Source organism: Hyperolius riggenbachi, chromosome 4 (genome assembly GCF_040937935.1).
Source record: "Hyperolius riggenbachi isolate aHypRig1 chromosome 4, aHypRig1.pri, whole genome shotgun sequence".
Lineage (NCBI taxonomy): Eukaryota > Metazoa > Chordata > Amphibia > Anura > Hyperoliidae > Hyperolius > Hyperolius riggenbachi.
The window spans coordinates 43,317,096-43,336,508 of record NC_090649.1 but is presented as its reverse complement, the minus strand read 5'-3'; the positions used below and the strand labels follow the sequence as shown (position 1 = coordinate 43,336,508).

The following is a 19,413-nucleotide window of genomic DNA, read 5'->3' as shown; positions in this document are numbered from 1 at the left end:
AGAGGTTTTCTTCCAAGATTGCCCTGTATTTGGTTCCATCCATCTTCCCATCAACTCTGACTAGCTTCCCTGTCCCTGCTGAAGAGAAGCACCCCCAGAGCATGATGCTGCCACCACCATATTTGACAGTGGAGATGGTGCGTTCTGAGTGATGTGCAGTGTTAGTTTTCTGCCACACATAGCGTTTTGCATTTTGGCCAAAAAGTTCCATTTTGGTCTCATCTGACCATAGCACCTTCTTCCACGTTTGCTGTGTCCCCCACATGGCTTGTGGCAAACTGCAAACGGGACTTCTTGTGCTTTTCTGTTAACAATGGCTTTCTTCTTGCCACTCTTCCATAAAGGCCAACTTTGTGCAGTGCATGACTAATAGTTGTCCTATGGACAGATTCCCCCACCTGAGCTGTAGATCTCTGCAGCTCATCCAGAGTCACCATGGGCCTCTTGACTGCATTTCTGATCAGCGCTCTCCTTGTTTGGCCTGTGAGTTTAGGTGGATGGCTTTGTCTTGGTAGGTTTACAGTTGTGCCATACTCCTTCCATTTCTGAATGATTGCTTGAACAGTGCTCCGTGGGATGTTCAAGGCTTTGGAAATCTTTTTGTAGCCTAAGCCTGCTTTAAATGTCTCAATAACTGTATCCCTGACCTTTCTGGTGTGTTCTTTGGACTTCATGGTATTGTTGCTCCCAATATTCTCTTAGACAACCTCTGAGGCCGTCACAGAGCAGCTGTATTTGTACTGACATTAGATTACACACAGGTGCAGTCTATTTAGTCATTAGCACTCATCAGGCAATGTCTACTGGCAACTGACTGCACTCAGACCAAAGGGGGCTGAATAATTATGCACACCCCACTTTGTAGTTATTGGTTTGTAAAAAATGTTTGGAATCATGTATGATTTTCGTTCCACTTCTCACGTGTACACCACTTTCTATTGGTCTTTCACGTGGAATTCCAATAAAATTCATTCATGTTCGTGGCAGTAATGTGACACAATGTGGAAAACTTCAAGGGGGCCGAATACTTTTGCAATCCACTGTAAAAAATATATATATATATACATACAGTACATAATTTGTTTGGCTAACACAGTCCAGAAACTTTTTTGCTACTATTAATCGAACGAAAATTTTATGATCGCATATTATTTTAAGACAATCAGGGATTACAGTCTGTATCAGTACATAATACCTTAATCATTCACAAATTACTGAATGTACTTGTCTAAAATGTTCAATGTTCAGAAACAACCTCCTCACTTTCTACATGGATGGTTGCGTGGAGTAATGGTTAAACAGTACAAGAACACAAGGTCATTTACCTATGTGAGGGTTCATCAGCAAACACATCTCAACAGGAACATAGGAGAGAGAAGACTGGTAAAGCTGACAGTAACAGTGTCTCCTCTGCAGTGCTGAACTGTAAGTTTTGTTATTATTTAACTGTAATATTGTGCTGCAATGTAGCACGTCACACCACTCTGGTTTCACACATTGGGAACATTGGGACTCTGAAAGCAGAAAAACTTTGAACCCTCGTATCTTAACCTTTTCCGGACTTTGGTAATTGAAATCTACACCCTGTATGAGACCTGGTATCCCTGCCAAGGCGTAGATTTCAATTACTGTACCGCACACTCCCGCCACCACCGATCGCGCTGTTCTCCCTGATCTTGTGCTTCTGCTGCTATTTCTCTGCTCTCCACTAGGCTGCTTCGCCAATGCTGTGCCTGATCCTCCTATGTCTACAGTAATATATTATGCAACTGATATTAAAGGCCGCTAGTTCTTGAGATAGGGTTTATCAACACTGTGTTGTGAACCAGTGGGGCTATGGGGAAGCAATTTGGCACAGAGGTAGTTTGGGGGGGGGGGGGGGGTAGTGTGTAGGGGATATGAGTGCTGAGATATTGAGCTTTTCAAATCAGGGAGGAGCTGCCTGTGATGTCATTACTCATGAGGCTGTGCATCAGAACCACCACTGTGGGAGGTGTTTTACCTTTTCAGCTGGATTTCTATTGGCTGCAAAACTTGTTCCCATCTAAGAATTGGGTTTTCCCTGACAAACCTGCCACCAGCTTCACACTGGTGTTGAGTTCATTTTCACTCTACAGTTCCGCTTTAGTGGCACCCCAGTGGCTGGCCACCAAGCAGCTGTACTTCATGCAGTCTGTTGAGAATTGTTTGGTAGCGTACAAGTGCAACCATTGATGGTGCCAGGCTGTTTCAGATGTCCCTTGCCATTGCAAACAATTCTCAATGAGCAGTTTGGTGAATCTGACGGCCTGTATGATCTGTCATGCACCTTTTTTTTTTATTCAAAATTTTTTATTGAAGATTTTTCAACATACAAGTCTATACCATACAACATCTGAATAGCACTGTGTTATCAATAAAATAGTAACGTCTGGCCATGCCAACATAAAAGTAGCAGAAATATAATAAACCTCTGCCATAGAAAAACTCTTTAGCCAGTTATACTAAAAAGTTATATTAACAAAGACAAACTAACAAGATTAGCTATAAAAACCTAATACAATAAACAGTGAGAACACCTCTACCATTGTAGCTGTTGAGAGTACAAATAGGGTATTAGAGAAATGTGACAATTATACCTGGTTACATTTTTAATCGAGATAGGGCCTTAACAAACAATTACACTTGATCTACTCCCTCCCTCTAGTTTGTACATCCACAAAAATATGGCATCCTAGTTGTTCACCTAGGCCAGGGGTCAGGAACCTTTTAGGCTGAGAGAGCCATAAACGTCACATATTTTAAAATGTAATTCCGTGAGAGCCATACAATATGTTTCAAACTGCCACAGTGCGCATGCGCAGCAGAGGGCTCACGTTGCTATGGTGATGCGTATATAGTTGATCCGCCGGGCAGCGGAAGTGTCAGACACGTCTTCAGCTTCTCATGGGTTTCAGCAACATCAACAATTTCCCCCCCAGAGCCAGACAGACAGGAGAAATACCGGGCCAATCAAAGTGCGGGGATCTCATCCTACAAAGTCACTGTCCCTGACAGGGTCCAGAGTGGGACAATTGAAGCAGCTGTTTGTTTTGAGGGGGTGCAAAAGTGAGTAGTGCATGCTACAGCAGTAGTGTGTCTACTTTGAAAATGTTGCTTGTGCTGCCACACTGAGCTGCGCTGCTTGAGCAGTGTAACTTAGTGAATGAACCCCTACTGATTTGTCTGTGGGCCAGATGTAACCATCAAAAGAGCCACATCTGGCTCCCGAGCCATAGGTTCCCTACCCCTGGCCTAGGCGATTACCCAGGGCCGTTTCTAGGGCCATGTAGCCCGTGCCGCTGCCCTGGGCGCAGAGGAAGGGGGAGCGCTGTGATAGCGGGGGGAGCCGGAGCCGCGGGGAGGGCAACCCGACCTCTTCCTCCCTCTCTCCGGGCCGCTTTCCATGCTCCCCCCTCCAACTGCAGCAGAGTTAGCGCGCAGGGAAGCGCTGCTATACACAGTTACTCACCTCCCTGGATCCGATCGCCGCTCACGCCCTGCTGGTCTCCTCTCTGCAATGTAGCCGCTGATACACACGCTGCTTCCTGTTTGCATAGGAAGCAGCATGTGTATCAGCGGCTAGTAGCGGCTACATTGCAGAGTGGAGACCAGCAGGGCGTGAGCGGCGATCGGATCCAGGGAGGTGAGTAACTGCGTATAGCAGCACTTCCCTGCGCGCTAACTCTGCTGCAGTCGGAGGGGGAGCATGGAGAGCGGCCCGGGGAGAGGGAGGGAGAGGTCGGGCTGCCCTCCCCGCGGCTCTGGCTCCCCCCGCCATTATGAGGGGGCACCTACCTACTTAACCTATACTGGGGGGCAGCTACCTATCTAACCTATACTGGGGCAGCTACCTATCTATCCTACACTGGGGGGCACCTACCTAATCTAACCTGTACTGGGGGCAGCTACCTATCTATCCTATACTGGGGGGCACCTACCTAATCTAACCTGTACTGGGGGCAGCTACCTATCTAACCTATACTGGGGGGCAGCTACCTATCTAACCTATGCTGGGGGGCAGCTACCTGTCTAACCTATGCTGGGGGGCAGCTACCTGTCTAACCTATGCTGGGGGGCAGCTACCTATCTAATCTATATTGGGGGCACATACCTAATCTAACCTATACTGGGGGCACCTACCTAATCTAGCCTATACTGGGGGGCAGCTACCTATCTAACCTATGTTGGGGGCAGCTACCTGTCTAACCTATGCTGGGGGGCAGCTACCTATCTAACCTATGTTGGGGGGCAGCTACCTGTCTAACCTATGCTGGGGGGCAACTACCTATCTAATCTATACTGGGGGCACATACCTAATCTAACCTATACTGGGGGCACCTACCTAATCTAACCTATACTGGGGGGCAGCTACCTATCTAACCTGTACTGGGGGCACCTACCTAATCTAACCTATACTGAGGGGCAGCTACCTAATCTAACCTATACTGGGGGGCAGCTACCTATCTAACCTGTACTGGGGGCACCTACCTAATCTAACCTATACTGAGGGGCAGCTACCTAATCTAACCTATACTGGGGGGCAGCTACCTATCTAACCTATACTGGGGGCACTTATCTAACCTGTATTGGGGGCACCTACCTACCTAGCTAGCCCATACAGGTGGCAACTATACTGGCTACCTATACTGGGGGCACCTACCTAACTAACCTATACTGGGGGTACCTACCTATCTAACCCATGCTGGGGGCAACTATACTGGCTACCTATATTGGAGGCACCTACCTAGCTAACCTGTACTGGGGGCACCTACTTATCTAACTTATAGGGGTGGGGGGGGGGGTGCTTGCCTATCTAACATATACTGTGGTCAACTATACTGGCTACCTATCCTGGAGGCAACTACCTAGCTAACCTATACTGGGGGCAATTTTACTGGCTCACCTATGCCTGGCCACCTATACTCGGGGGGGACCTATAGCTGGCTACCTATACGGGGGGGGGGGGGGAGCGCGCAATTTTTACAACCTCACCCTGGGTGCATTTTAGCCTAGAAACTGCACTGCGATTACCATAATATAATTAGGGTCTTTTTTTCTTCTGTCATGCACCTTTTCAATCCACTCCCTCTTCTGGGTGTATTGGGTTCTATTCTTTGTGCTATGGTTTGCTTTTTTTTTTTTTTTAAATGTCTACCCAATTATTTTGCATTAGTCAATTGGATTCACAAAGATATAAAAAGAGCTTCAGTTTAAACTCATCTCTACACTCAGCACGAGTAGTATGCAGAACTTGTTCCACTATGAGTAATTAGTGAGGCTTAATTTCAAAACGGAGACTGCACACAAAGGGCTTTAGCACATGTGCCTCTACATGCTCACTAATACAGCTTGTTGCTAAAGCCCTTTGTGTGCAGTCTCCGTTTTGAAATTGTACTTCAGTGGAGCAGGAGTGGTATACCTGCAGGAGAAGTGCACCGGCACGAGGGTCTGTCTTAGGCCCAGAAGGTGGGTGACGTGTGAACCTTTGGAGCTAAATTAGTGAGGCTTCTCAGCTGTGATTGGCTTTTGGTTTATGGTACTAATAAAGAATCTTTTATCCCATTAATTAACAAAGGTGTCTTTTATTTCCTTCTTAGACATTACAGGAGTCATGTTTCCAGCAGACCCTGTGGCCATTCTTCTATCCATCGTTGTCATCCTCTTTTTGGCCTATGTGTACAGCAGTCAAAAAACGGACAAGTACAAGAACTTCCCACCTGGACCTCGACCATTGCCGATCATCGGAAATGTTCACCAGATAGACATGAATAAACCGCATAAAACATTTATAGAGGTAATCTAGATCCTTCTATCTATGTTACCATACATAGTAGAGTATAAACCAAGATTTGCTGCTCCAAAAATGCAACAATAGTGTTCTAAATGTGTATCTCCCCCTCTCCCCATGCAAACATATACTGTGGGCAGTGTGTACCTTTTACTGCCCCCCCCCCCTCCGCCAGCGCTCAGCAGACTTGTATTTTGTCTTTGTTTACCCCCTCCTTGTGGTAAACACTTGAACTGAGAAGTACATATCATGGGCTGGGCAACAAAGACAAGCAGGGCAGGATTTACAATAAGGCACTGTAGGCACGTGCCTATAGGTGGTTGATGATGGAAAGGCGGCTCACTCCCATCCCAGAGGTCTCCCTCCTTCCCTATGCAGAGTCCTGATGAGAGTTTAAATGAGAGGTTACTCACCCTGCTCTAGACATTTCACTGACTTCCATTCAGGGGCATCTCTAGTAGCTTAATACCTAGCTACCTAATACTCGGGGCACCTCTAGCTATTTAAAATTGAGGGTACTTCTGGCTACCTAATATTAAGGGGCACCTCTAGCTACCGATAATGAGCAAGGGAAATATGGGAGGAGCAACAGCTGGGACAGCCAACACACTTGCAGTGCACTTTGGCAAGGGTTTGTAGGTTCATGGAAGGCAAAGTCTAAGGTGCCAAGACATCTGTGCCTATAGGCTCCTGTGAGGTAAATCTGGGCCTGAAGACAAGAGGTGAAGTTGGTAAAAAACAAAACTCAATTGCCATTGCTCATTAGATGTTATGCCAATACTGACAAATTAGGCAAAACTTCCTTCCCTAAACATGACATTGCCTCTAAAGGAGCTTAGGATACTTTTTGTGCCAGGTATGAGAAGTCAGGATAAATCCTCAATTCTGAATGTGTGTGTCAGACTTTGCGTCACTGATTTTTAACATTTGCAGCTTTCTGGGGAGGAGGAGGAGGTATTTTCCAATTTTTCAGTAGCTTGAGGCCTTCCTTCCACAGTGTGGATAATTGTGGTTCTGCCATCTAGTGTATTCATGCATTTATAATCTCCTGTGGGCGCACAGAGTGAAGTAATAGGACAGATGCCCCAACTCAGCATGTGATGCTCACTGCAGTGGAGGACGCACACCAGAACGTAGGAACGGGGGTAGCAAGTGCGCTCCTGTCCTGTGATATCACTGCATGGCCACCATAGCCGGCCTTTGATATGAGCGACTGGAGCGGTCGCTCAGGGTGCCAGCTTCCAAGGGGGCGCCTATAGCTGGTTGCCTATACTGAGGGCACCAAAACCTGATTTCCTATACTGAGGGCACCTATAGCTGGCTACCTTTACTGAGGGCTCCAACACCTGGCTACCTATACTGGAGGCACCTACGCCTGGCTACCTATACTGGAGGCACCTACGCCTGGCTACCTATTGGGGGGATGGAGACCTTCAACTGACTTCCTATACTGGGGGCACCTATGCTTGGCAACCTATATTGAGGACACCTACACATGAGATCCTATACTGGGGGCACCTATACCTGGCTACCTATCTATACTGAGTCTGAGGGCGTTTTGGGGGGAGGGGGCGCACTGCGGCTATAACGCGTGGTGCAAATTGTCAGTACTGTGCTTTCATTTTAAATGAGGGGGAGGCGGCTAACTGTCCCACTGTTTTTTTTTTATTAATATTCCTGAAACGTTTTAGCCTTTATTTTTAAGTGTATTCAGGATAATGCACTCTTTCCATCCATTCGTGGTTATTAATAGTATTTTTTCTATTATAAATACGTCACATGTCATGGAGATCTGAGCATTTGTGTCACAATGTCAAAAAGGTTGGGAACCACTGTCCTAGGAGATATCTCAGGAGAAAAGGGGAATTGCATATGGGCCTATGTGTGTGTATACGTGCGTGCATGTGTGTATATGCACGTGGGAAGAGGATGGGGGGCACAAAAATCAGGTTTCGCTCAGGGCGCTGTGAAACCTAAGGCCGGCCCTGATGGCCACAGAGGAGCAGAACCGACATATTGCGCATGCGCTGCGCAGTATGGTCATGTTAGGAGTCGTCTAAGTCACTGAGGATAGCAGGACTGAGTATAGAGAACTGCAAGTGACGGAGGGGAATGGGAGGCACGGTAAGCATTTGCTTATACCCCCTTCCCACTGCATCTTCACTTTTTACCGGAGTCTTTCGGCTCTGGTATCCTTCAAACTAACAAAGTTCTTGTGTTTGTATATTAGTTTCTAAAATGTTTTCTCCCTTTCTCTCTCTTTTACAGTTATCCAAGACATACGGCACAGTATTTGGTGTTCATATCGGTCCAGAAAGGACGGTTGTCCTCTGTGGATTAGAGACTGTGAAAGATGCTTTAATTAATCATGCTGAAGAATTTTCAGACAGGCCAAGGATGCCCGTGATGGAGAAAAACATAGGAAACAATGGTAACTATTATTTATATCTCAATTCTAAATTCAAAACACCATGGGCTTGATTCACAAAAGAGTACTAACTGTTAGCACGGCCGTTTTCGCGCGAATTTTCGCATTGCGCGCGATCGCGAATTTCCGTACGAAACGATAACGTTTTCGCGCGCAAACGTGAATTTTACCACGAAATCGATATCGTTTTCGCACGAAAATGCGCGTTTGCGCGCGAAACCGTTATCGTTTTGCGCGAAAATTCGCGATCGCGCGCAATCCGAAAATTCGCGCGAAAACGGCCGTGCTAACAGTTAGCACTCTTTTGTGAATCAAGCTCCATGTATCCCTTATAAGATTTGTGTTTGAAAATAATGTAATGTTATTCCATATACCTGAAAATTATGGAATTTAAAGAGACACTGAAGCAGAAAAAAACTCTCCCATTATGTGTAGTACAGCTAAGAAATAAAACATTAGGAGAAGGGACATAAATCTAATATTGTTTCCAGTACAGGAGGAGTTAAAGAGACTCTGAAGCGAGAATAAAACTCGCTTCAGAGCTTATATTCAGCAGGGGCATGTGTGCCCCTGCTAAACCGCCGATATCCCCCCTTGCAAAATCCCCCCAAATCCCCCCTTGCAAAATCTACGACCAACTTGGTTGTAGATTTTGCTGCTGCTGGAGGCATGGATAACAGCTGCAGCCCTGCCTCTCAGCGAGTCTATCAGTGTCGGATCTCCGCCTCTCCCCCGCCCCTCTCAGTGAAGGAAGACTGAGAGGGGCGGGCGAGAGGCGTAGATACGCGCTGACAGACGCGTGTGAGGCAGGGCTGCGGCCATTAGCCCTGCCTCACCAGGAAGAGATCCCTGCAAAGAACGGAGGGGATTTGGGAGGTAAGGGACCCCCGTTCAGCCGCTGGATAGCGGCGTTTTAGCAGGGGCACACATGCCCCTGCTGAATATAAGAGCTGAAGCGAGTTTTATTCTCGCTTCAGACTCTCTTTAAGAAACTTCAGTTATCTATGCAAAAGAGCCATTGAGCTCCATGACTTTCAAAGACAAGTCGCAGAGAGCTCTGTCTTCTGAAGCTTATTATCTCAAGGGTCTGTCATTGTATTGTTTTTTTATTCTGCAGAGGACAGTTCAAAAGTTCACTGCCCTGCTCTGTAAAATCATTTAGAATGCGAAGTAATGTGTAAACTGCAAATATTAGAGAATGATGCAATGTTATAAAAAAAAACTATACAACTGAAAATAAAAATATGAGAATATTTTCTTTGCCTCAGATGTTCTAGCAATTATCCGTACTACACAACCAATTCATTATATCATATTTTTTCCCCTTCAGTTTCTCTTTAACCACTTGAGGACCGCTGTGTTAAACCCCCCTAAAGACCAAGCCATTTTTGTGTAAATTGGCCACTGCAGCTTTAAGGCCAAGCTGCAGGGCCGCACAACACATCACACAAGTGATCCCCCCCCCCCCCCCTTTTTCTCCCCACCAACAGAGCTCTTTGTTGGTGGTGTCTGATCGCCCCCCCCCCCCCCCCCCAGGGGTTTGTTTGTTTTTTCATCATCCCCTCTCCCTCCCCCCGCCAGCCAATCAGCGCGATTGGCTGTCATAGGCTTCAGCCTATGACAACCGATCACCTCCATAGCAACAGAGGGGACAGCCGTGTCAAATGGCTGTCCTCAGTACAGCGCTGCTGCAGATCACAGCGCTGTACTTACTCAAAAGACGGCAGTTTCGCCGTCTAACAGTCTTCGCCCCTCAAGCAGGAGATGTGAGCGCAACCTGCGCGCGATCTCCTGCAGTAGCCGGCCCCAGGACTTGATGCCAATTGGCGTTAGGCGGTCCTGGGGCTGCCGCCGCGGTCAAGCCTGTTGGCATGGGGCAGTCTTTAAGTAGTTAATATGCTTCACATAGACACAAATGCATGTGACAAAGACCTGCGCACAAGAAAAGATGACTTCACACATGTTCCACTCACACCAACACCTTACGGCACCACCGCATACACTGCACAATGCAATGTGCATGTGCACAAATTGCCAGACCCCCACGCATAGGAGTCAGCTGTCCCACGCTAGGAGGCCTGCCAACATCCACATGTACCAGCCGCCTAGCCAAGACAGGTAGCTGACCATGACGGATCCAGAGGCTTCCCCCTACCAAGGTAAATACCCCCTGGGGCACTTTTATTCCCTCCAGGTAAACTTTAAGCTTGAATTTTGCATAATTGTATTTTCACATCAAAATTTGCAATTACAATGCAAAATCGTAATGCAAAATGTCTGGCAAATTCTTAATAAATTTTGCGCTTAACCATCATTATGTTCTGTGATTTCGCAATTACGGAAATGCCGATTTCAGATTCAGAGGAAATTCTGATTTCTGTTTTTCCGATTTTCGAGGAGTATTTTATTAGTCTTTTTTTTTTTACCCCAGAGAATGCAAAAATTAAGAAATAAAAATATCAGAAATCGGAAAAACGGAAAAGCGGAAATCAGAAAATCAGTATTGTGTTTGGTCTGAAATTTAAATTTTGCAGAAAATTCTGCATTCTCTGATTCTTCCAAGTTCTGGGATTGGGCTACAACTACTGAGTCACGGTAAACTGGATTTTCTCGGAATTCAGATGCACACATTTCAATCTTGCAGAATCCGAATGAGCATGCAAATATGAGAAAGATGGGTAAGTAAGTAGATGAGCCAGACAAATACAAAGGTGTGATAGGCATTGAAAAAAAAATAGACTTCATATGGCATAAACAAATTGATGCATTACAACACAAAGCCAGCTACTACAAGTATGCACCATTCCTCCATGTAACAGTAACGCAGACAGCAATAAAAACCACTAACAATGTAAGCACTGAAAAAATGCACAATAAAACTTGATGAGGATGGTCAAGAGTGTCACTCCACGTGCAATGAGACTAAAAGGCCTAATATGGAAAGAGAAGACATTACTTCCTATAAGGCCCGGTTCACATTAGCGGTGGCCGTCCGGAATCGCCGTGCCGGAGCCGGACCGCTTGCAGAACGGACGGAACGGACGCACGGCAATAGCAATGAAAGCCTATGCGTCCGTTCACATGCGTCCGTTCTGCCGGACCGGAGCCGGACCGGATCCGGACCGGATCCGGACTCCGGCGTCCGTTCCAACATGCGCTATTTTTTGGTCCGGCTCCTCCGGCAGCTGTATCCGGAGCGGAGCCGGACTGCACCATCCGGCCAATACAAAGCAATGAGAGCCGGAGAGCGCACAACACACTGGCTACAAAAACCGGACGTTCTACCCCACTTTCTATGCATTTTGGATGGGGACCACATGGGCCAAGCGTTCAAAGAGTGGGGCAGCAGCGATTTCATGCTGGAGCTCGTTTTGGCAGCAACATGTCTGATGTCTGATAACGAGGAGGCGAACAACAGGAAGGAGAGAATTCCCAGGTTTACGAGTAAAAAATGCCTGGATCCATGGTCCCAACTGCAGTCTCTGTATCCACGGATGGTCTCCACACGTCCACTTGTCTCCAACAATGACCCCAGACCCTTCTGCTGACCTCCCAGACCCCAGGTATTTACAGGATGGTATCTCCTTAAGAAACCGGATCCGGACCGCAACCGTGTTCACACCGCACGGAAACCGGATGCAAACGGACCGGATCCGGACCGGATCCGGATAGGAACCGTACGGATCAGGTCCGGTCCGGCTCCGGTGCGGTCCGGACATCCGGTGCGGTTTTGACAAAACCGCAAGTGTGAACGGGGCCTAAATCTTTTCATTTTTGCACAAGCCCATTTCAAACATTTTGTTCTCTGGTTTAACTCGATGGACGTATGTCTTTTTTCAACCAAAATAACTATGTAACTATGTAACTATGTAACATGGCAGTTATTTTTGAAAATTGCCATTTGGTTGAAAATATGGCACTTGTTTTTTTTTTATTTGCTATTTGGGCGAAAATGCACTCAATGCACTTCACAAAACAAATGCAAAAAAATGAAAATGGCATTTTCGATACAAAACTGACTTTGGCAAAAATTTGCAAACAAAACAGAACATTATAACTTTATGGCCATTCCTTCCACTTATCAATAATACGAATGTATTTCATTATTTATTGTTCTGGTAGATGGTTTTTAATGCCACAATTCTTTTTAACCTATAACAAAAATTGTATGTATTCTGCCTATTTTTTTAAACTCTGGTTTTATAAGGTCAACATTATTCTGAGCATTTTCTCGCTTCCTAGTGGCTTAAAAATGTATTGATAAGATGTAACTATATCATCTGGGAGAAAACATAGGAGAATAAGTAGGTCCTGTAGGAGCTAAATTGAAGTAGGTATTACATTACAGTGGGTGCCAAGAAACTCTGGATGCAAATCATCCGGAGGCACTAAGTTGCAGTGGGGGCCTACAGACAGTGGGTGCTATGTTGCAGTTGGTTTTAAAGAGTATTGGGTGTCAAGTTGCAGTGGGTGCTAAGTAACTGTGGGTGCTAAGAAATACTGCATGCTAAGCAGCAGTAAGTGCTTAGTTGCTGTGGATACCAAATAGGTCTAGGTGTCAAGTAACTGTGGGTGCCAAGTAACACTGGCTGTAAAGCAGCTGTGGGTCAAGTTACAGTGACTTCCAAGAGATGATGGGGCTGAGTTGCAGATAGTTCTATGTAGTATTGGTAGCAAGTTGCAGGGAGTTCCAAACTAACGCTGAAACCAGTGAGTCTTTTGCTGTTAGTACACATCTGGCTATCTAAAGGTAGGGGGCACATCTGGCTACCTAAAGGGGGGCACATCTGGCCATTTAAAGTGGTGCACATCTGGCTATCTAAAAAGGGGACACATCTGGCTATTTGAATGGGGAAGGGGGCACATAAGGCTACCTAAACAGGCCATTTTTGTGCAGTCTGGGGAGAGGAGGCAGAAACTGTGGCATTGGTGCAGAAGTTGGCATGCACACAACACTCACCTATGTAGAGTGAGCCCATGGTGTGAAAAAGCCACCTCCATCACCTTTCCAGAAACTGACCAGAGTAATCAGTTGCACAAAGGTTTGCCCACTGATGCCTAATGGGCACTTTTTATAGTGTGTTTATTCTTCCCAGGTCTCGTATTTTCCAGTGGTGAGAACTGGAAGGTGATGAGACGCTTTGCCCTCTCCAGCCTACGTGACTACGGGATGGGGAAGAGGTCTATAGAAGACAAGATCACAGAGGAAGCCGAGTGCTTAATGCAGATCTTCCGATCATATGGAGGTGAGTGAAAGCTCCACTTCCTGTATATGGACTTTGGTGACTGTACAGCAGCCAATACCAATTCTTATTGACTTGATAATAACAGCAGCCAGAATCAGAATCAGAATCAGAATTTATTTCGCCAAGCACGGTTGGACCGTGCCCGGAATTGGGTTTGGCACATTGATTGGCACAGAGATAGTAATAATACAACATACAAGATGATACAGAGTACAACAGAACACGGGCGATACAACAGAACAGAGGTAATTCAACATTTGCAGTAACAGAGGATAGTGAAACTAGTACAACCAGGCAAGCAGTAAGCAAGTAAGCAGGAGCGGCCGCAGCCGAAGTCAGGTATTAGTCCGTAGATGGAAGCAGGGTGGGGGGGTTAGAGGAGTGGGAAGCGTTCAAGAGCCTAACGGCTGTGGGAAAAAAAGTGTTCATGCGCCTGGTAGTCTTGGCAGGGATGGACCGGAACCTCCGGCCCAGTTTGAGTCGGCTGAAAGAACTGTGACCAGGGTGAGAGGGGTCGCCCACAATTTTCAATGCTCTGTTACGCAGTCTGGTGTTATAGATGAGATCTAGAGGGGGGAGGGGTTTTCCAATAATCCTCTCCGCTGAGCTGATGACCCTCTGGAGTTTGTATCTGTCGCTGGCGGTGCAGCTAGCGAACCAGACCAGAATGGATGAGCAAAGGACCGACTCGATTGTAGTAGAGTAGAAGGACCTCAGAAGTTCATGGGCCATACCGAACTTCTTTAGTTGGCGAAGGAAGAAGAGTCTTTGTTGCGCCTTCCTCTGGGTTGCGGTAGTGTTTGCCCTCCAGGTCAGGTCGTCAGAGATTGTTGTGCCCAGGAGGCGGACATTGGGAACCCTAGCGACCTCGATGCCATCAGCTGTGAGTAACACGGGTCACCCAGCAAGAAGAAGAGACCTCCACTCCTGGTTAAAGGACACCTGAAGAGAAAAGGATATGGAGGCCGCCATATTTATTTTCTTTTAACCACTTAAGGAACACGGGCTTAAACTCCCTTAAAGACCAGGACAGTTTTAACAAAATAAGCCACAGTAGCTTTAAGGCCTTGCTGCAGGGCCGTACAACTCAGCACACAAGTAACCCCCACCTCTTTTCTGCCCACCAACAGAGCTATCTGTTGGTGGGCTGTGATTGCTCCCCCAAAGTTTGTTATTTTTTTTAACAAATATTTGTTTATTTTGCTAGTGAATGTAGTTATTTTTTATTTATTTTTATAACCTTCCCCCCGCCAGCCAATCAGCGTGATCAGCTGTCATAGGCTTCAGACTATGACAGTTGATCGCTTCTGTCTCCCCCTGGGGGACAGCTGTGTCACACGACTGCCCCAGTATAGCGCTGCCATAGATCGCAGTGCTGTTCAGACTAAATAGACAGCAGTTTTGCCATCTAACAGTCTCCTAGAGGCGTACGCTGATCAGCATTAGGTGGTCCTGGGGCTGGCGCTGCGTCCATCAGTGTGGCGCGGTTGCCAAGAGGTTAAATAATGCCAGTTACCTGGCAGCTTTGGTAATCTCTCTGGCTGCAGTAGCATCTGAAACACACATTTCTCTCTGCTCCTATAACCACATGTGGGTGGTATCTCTCAGGCCTGTATTTTGGATGTGTCTGTGCTATGGGCCTCATTGTCTCGATACTTGATACATTTCTCAAGATGGCTGCTTTTCTGGAATTTTTCAATGACACAAATAATTTATCATATTTACAAATTCTTTAAGTTTTGACCACTGGCGTAACAATAGGGCCTGCAGCCCCTGCCCCTGTGGCCCTGTGGGGGTCCCCCCCCCCTGGGGCCCGCTTGGGGCCGTTTTGGGGGCCTGGAGGGTTCGCAGAATGAGGGGAAAGCCATGCTGCATTTTTTTTCTCAGGTTTCAGACATTATAATTTTAAAATAATACATGCTACAATTATAAAAACTCAAATAATTTATATGCCCAATTGTCCCGGTTATTACACCATTTAAATTATGCCTCTATCACAATTTTTGGTGACAATATTTTATTTGAAAATAAAGGTGTATTTATTCAGTTTTGCGCCTGTCACTAATTACAAGCCCATGATTGCAACCCCTCTTAAGAGAGTTTAGTCCCTTAGTTAGCTGTTTTTGTATTTTTTTGTCACTTTTAAAAAAAAAAAATATGTTTTTATTTTGATAACTATGGGAGGGGAGGTAATTATGTACTGCTATATTATGTGTACTTTTCTTTATTGGAACATTTGTAATTGTGACTTTACTTTTTGACCACTAGATGTCATCCACACTTTATTGGGATTATTTACTTTTGACGGATTATTTACTTGTTACAGGAAGTAACACGTGTATGTGAACAGTCATTTTTGTCAATGATTGCCGGCATCTCACTGATTTTGGGGACACTAATGTATCGCAATGAGAACAGCGTCTCATTGAAGTCCTGAAGAACATAGATATACCGGCCATGTCGCGTTAAGTAATTTACAGTGCAATGATAGGAAAGGGTAACACCCTAGAAGTATCACATGCAGAAACTTGGTTATAATAGTTGCTATATTTGGTGCTAAACCAATTTATTCTAAATAGAAAGCTACTTGTATGACTGAAGGCCCATTAAGCTATGCAATACCAGCCTGTATGCTCTATGTGTAACACTAGGGGAGTGTGAGACTGATGTACTTACTCTATAACAGTGGTCCTCAAACTAAGGCCCGCGGGACGAATGTGGCCCCCTGAGGCTTTTTTACCGGCCCCCACACACAAAATGTATTACTCATAGATGAGGTCAGGTACATCTTTATATATTGGTGGTCCGCATATAGAATAGCAGTGCTGGCACCACCCATCCACATGGAAGCCACAAAGCAGTAATTTGCTAGTTTCCAATCAAATTCCACGTCAAGTGACACTGCTGTCCACTGCAGGTTGTCACCTGGGTATTCTTCAATGTTTGGCCCGCAAAGGCTTCTACATCATTTCATGTATACTCCGGCCCCCCAGCAGTCTGAAGTATGTTGACCCGTCCCTCAACCCAAAATGATTGGGGAACCCTGCTCTATAGGGTCAATTCGTAAAAGGCTGTGTGGTAAAATAATATGGTCGGGAAAACACTGCATTCAATATTTTAGACTTTTTTGTGCTAATTCATAAAAATGTTCACGGCTGCGATAGAAATGTGGTGATTTACCAAAGTAAACTGTCGGTAACATGAGGAGAGTAGCTGGATGAGTTGTTACATTTGCAGTTCTCTGTGCAGAGACAGCATTACAATCTAAGAGGCATCCTAACTTCAATTTAGATGTGCATGTTTTGTTATACTGCCTCTGCTTGCCCTGAATCTGCTTTGTATCTGTATATTTGTCTTTCTTAACAATCTATTTTATTGCCACAGCTTAGAAGAACTTCAAGAACCTTTACACACGCCACGCTTTGTGGTGTTCACCTCCAGCAAATATGCATCTTAAAAACAAGAACCCAAGAGGTTAAACAGCCAACACAGCCTAAAGTAGTCAGGGGAAGCCTTGTTTGTTCTGATCGCTCTGCTGTTGCTTGTGAGTCCCACAGCACAGTCTTCACTCTCTTATTACCACTTCAAAGCAGGTGGTATTCTTCCGTGCCATTTATCGCCTGTTCTAATCTTTATGAATTGACATTTACTGACATGTGTTGAGGTAATTACCACACAAGTCGGTAATTTACCTCACTGCTCGGTAATTTCAGCTGCTCATGTGGAACAGCTTTTATGAATTGACATTTTCCTAAGTGCTCAGTAAAGTCAGCTATTTTCTGCATTAATGCTTTATGAATCAACCCCTTTATGTCTGTATTCCGCCTTTAGGGAAGCCCTTCGACAATCGGACAATCCTTACTACAGCTGCTGCCAACATAATTGTGGCCATATTACTAAGCAGAAGATTTGAGTATGATGATCCAACATTAAAGAAGTGCATAGCCATAGTTAATGAGAATAGTAGACTCATGGGATCACCTATAGTCAGGGTAAGTCATTTCCTTTTTTTTTTTTGGACTAAATATGTACAAAGAGGAAAAGCTCTGCCTATAGTAACTGTGATGATATGACTGGGTAACACAGTGTAACGATTGTGGAATCGTCTCCGTGGTCAGCGCACCAGACGTGCGCTGACGCGGCGGATTTCCTCCACAAGCGTATAATTGAGGATACCCAGGCTAGGTGCTATGCACCCGCAGAGGGCAATTCCCACCGGCAGATGGCGCTGTGGAGTGCAGGCGAACACAGCCGCTGCACAGCCACAGATGCCAAATGGGAATTGTACAGATCCGGGACAAGGTACAATCAGGCAGGGCTGGATAGCCCACAGGAATCAGAGCAAAGGGACAGAACCAATGTGTGCCCACCAAAGTAGTCGCCACCCAGCAACGGCGAACACACAACGGCGGAAACGAAGTAGGAAACGCAATCGCAAGAATGGCGATTGCCAATAGCGACACAAGACTGAGCAGGACAGAGCACAAGGGTAGCAAAGGCACAGCAAATCATACAATGAGGAGATGCGGAAAATAACAAACGCTAACTGAACGCGTACCCCGCACTCATTCGCAACAGTGCACGCGTTCGTGCGTGGTCCCCGCGTGATAAGCACAATAGAGACAAGCACGCCTAACTAACCGACACAAGACAGACACCACACAAACGCGCTTGCTACACGGTTGCCTACCGCAGGCACCAGCAAGCGCAAGCAAACAGACAGACAACGAGAATCGATCAAACAGGAACCACTGCTCTTACCGTCAGAGCCAGTGCGAACCAGGTATCAGAAAGATCCACTGCTCTTGCTGTCAGAGCAGTGTGATCCAAGCACACGACAAACAGAAGGAGTAACCAGCAGCGACCGCAGCCGAGGTTAGGTCCAAGATACAGACCAGAGGAATCCACTGCCACTAACGCTAGGGCAAGTGCGATTCAGACAGACAGAACAGAAGGATCCACAGCGCTAGCGCAAGATGCTAGTGCGATCCAAATACAGAGTAGCAGGACAGAAGGATCCACAGTACTAGCGAAAAGAGGCTAGCATGATCCAGGGAAACAGAACAGAAGGATCCACAGTACTAGCGAAAAGAGGCTAGCACGATCCAGGGAAACAGATCAGAAGGGGCTACCAGCAACAACCGCTGTTCTGGTTAGCACCCAGACACACAGAACGACTTCCTATCGACCACCGCTGGGACAGGACAGTCGCAAAAGATGAACAAACAGATAAGCAATCCTCACGGCACTAAAGAAACTGCCTAGTGCAGTCCTCAGAATTACCCCAAGATAACTTCAACAAGAAGTAGCATGGCTGACACTCTCTAGGAGTGTTTACTACAAACCGTGAAGCAATGACCAGCAACGGACTGTGGGTAATCCCAAGCTTTATACTGCCAGTCATCACAGAAGGCAGGTAGGGGATTTGCATAACGAATGTATGCAAATTCCTCAGCAGCAAGCTGCAGAACTGACAAAAGGTCTCTCTTAAAGAGACCTGCAGAATGCAGACGTGAACAGTGGTCAAAAAGCTGCCTGCCTGCACAGGCAGCTGAGCAAATCATCACACACAGGTAGAGAATAGATGTCGCAAACCTCCGATTTTAGGTTCGCGAACCATGTTCGCGAACCTCCGCGAAAGGTTCGGTTTGCGAAAAAGTTTGCGAACCGCAATAGACCTCAATGGGGAGGCGAACTTTGAAAATTTTAAAAAATTCTACCGGCTGGAAAAAAGATAGAAAACATGTTTCAAGAGCTCTAATACCTGGCTGGAGGCACACTTGATTGAGTGAAATACATCACTGCTGGAGAACCCGCCCTCCCTCCTCCAAGCAAGGTCCTTATACCATTTGACTCAGTTGTCTGCCTACACTAATTAGTTATGGGACAGCTGCTACACACTCTGCTAGGGAGATTTTAATTAGCCTCTT

General features: G+C 46.1%; 1 protein-coding gene across 1 annotated transcript in view; it reads left to right on the top strand.

Moving 5' to 3' along the window:
• The first annotated feature begins 1,357 nt into the window (after positions 1-1,357).
• Positions 1,358-19,413, top strand: part of LOC137571184 (cytochrome P450 2K6-like) — a 51,937-nt gene continuing 33,881 nt past the window's right edge. The window contains exons 1-5 of the mRNA XM_068279998.1: positions 1,358-1,425; positions 5,619-5,815; positions 8,078-8,240; positions 13,334-13,483; positions 17,315-17,475. Of these exons, the coding sequence (XP_068136099.1) occupies positions 5,633-5,815; positions 8,078-8,240; positions 13,334-13,483; positions 17,315-17,475 (657 nt within the window). The 5' untranslated portion in view covers positions 1,358-1,425; positions 5,619-5,632. The remainder of the gene's footprint in view (positions 1,426-5,618; positions 5,816-8,077; positions 8,241-13,333; positions 13,484-17,314; positions 17,476-19,413) is intronic.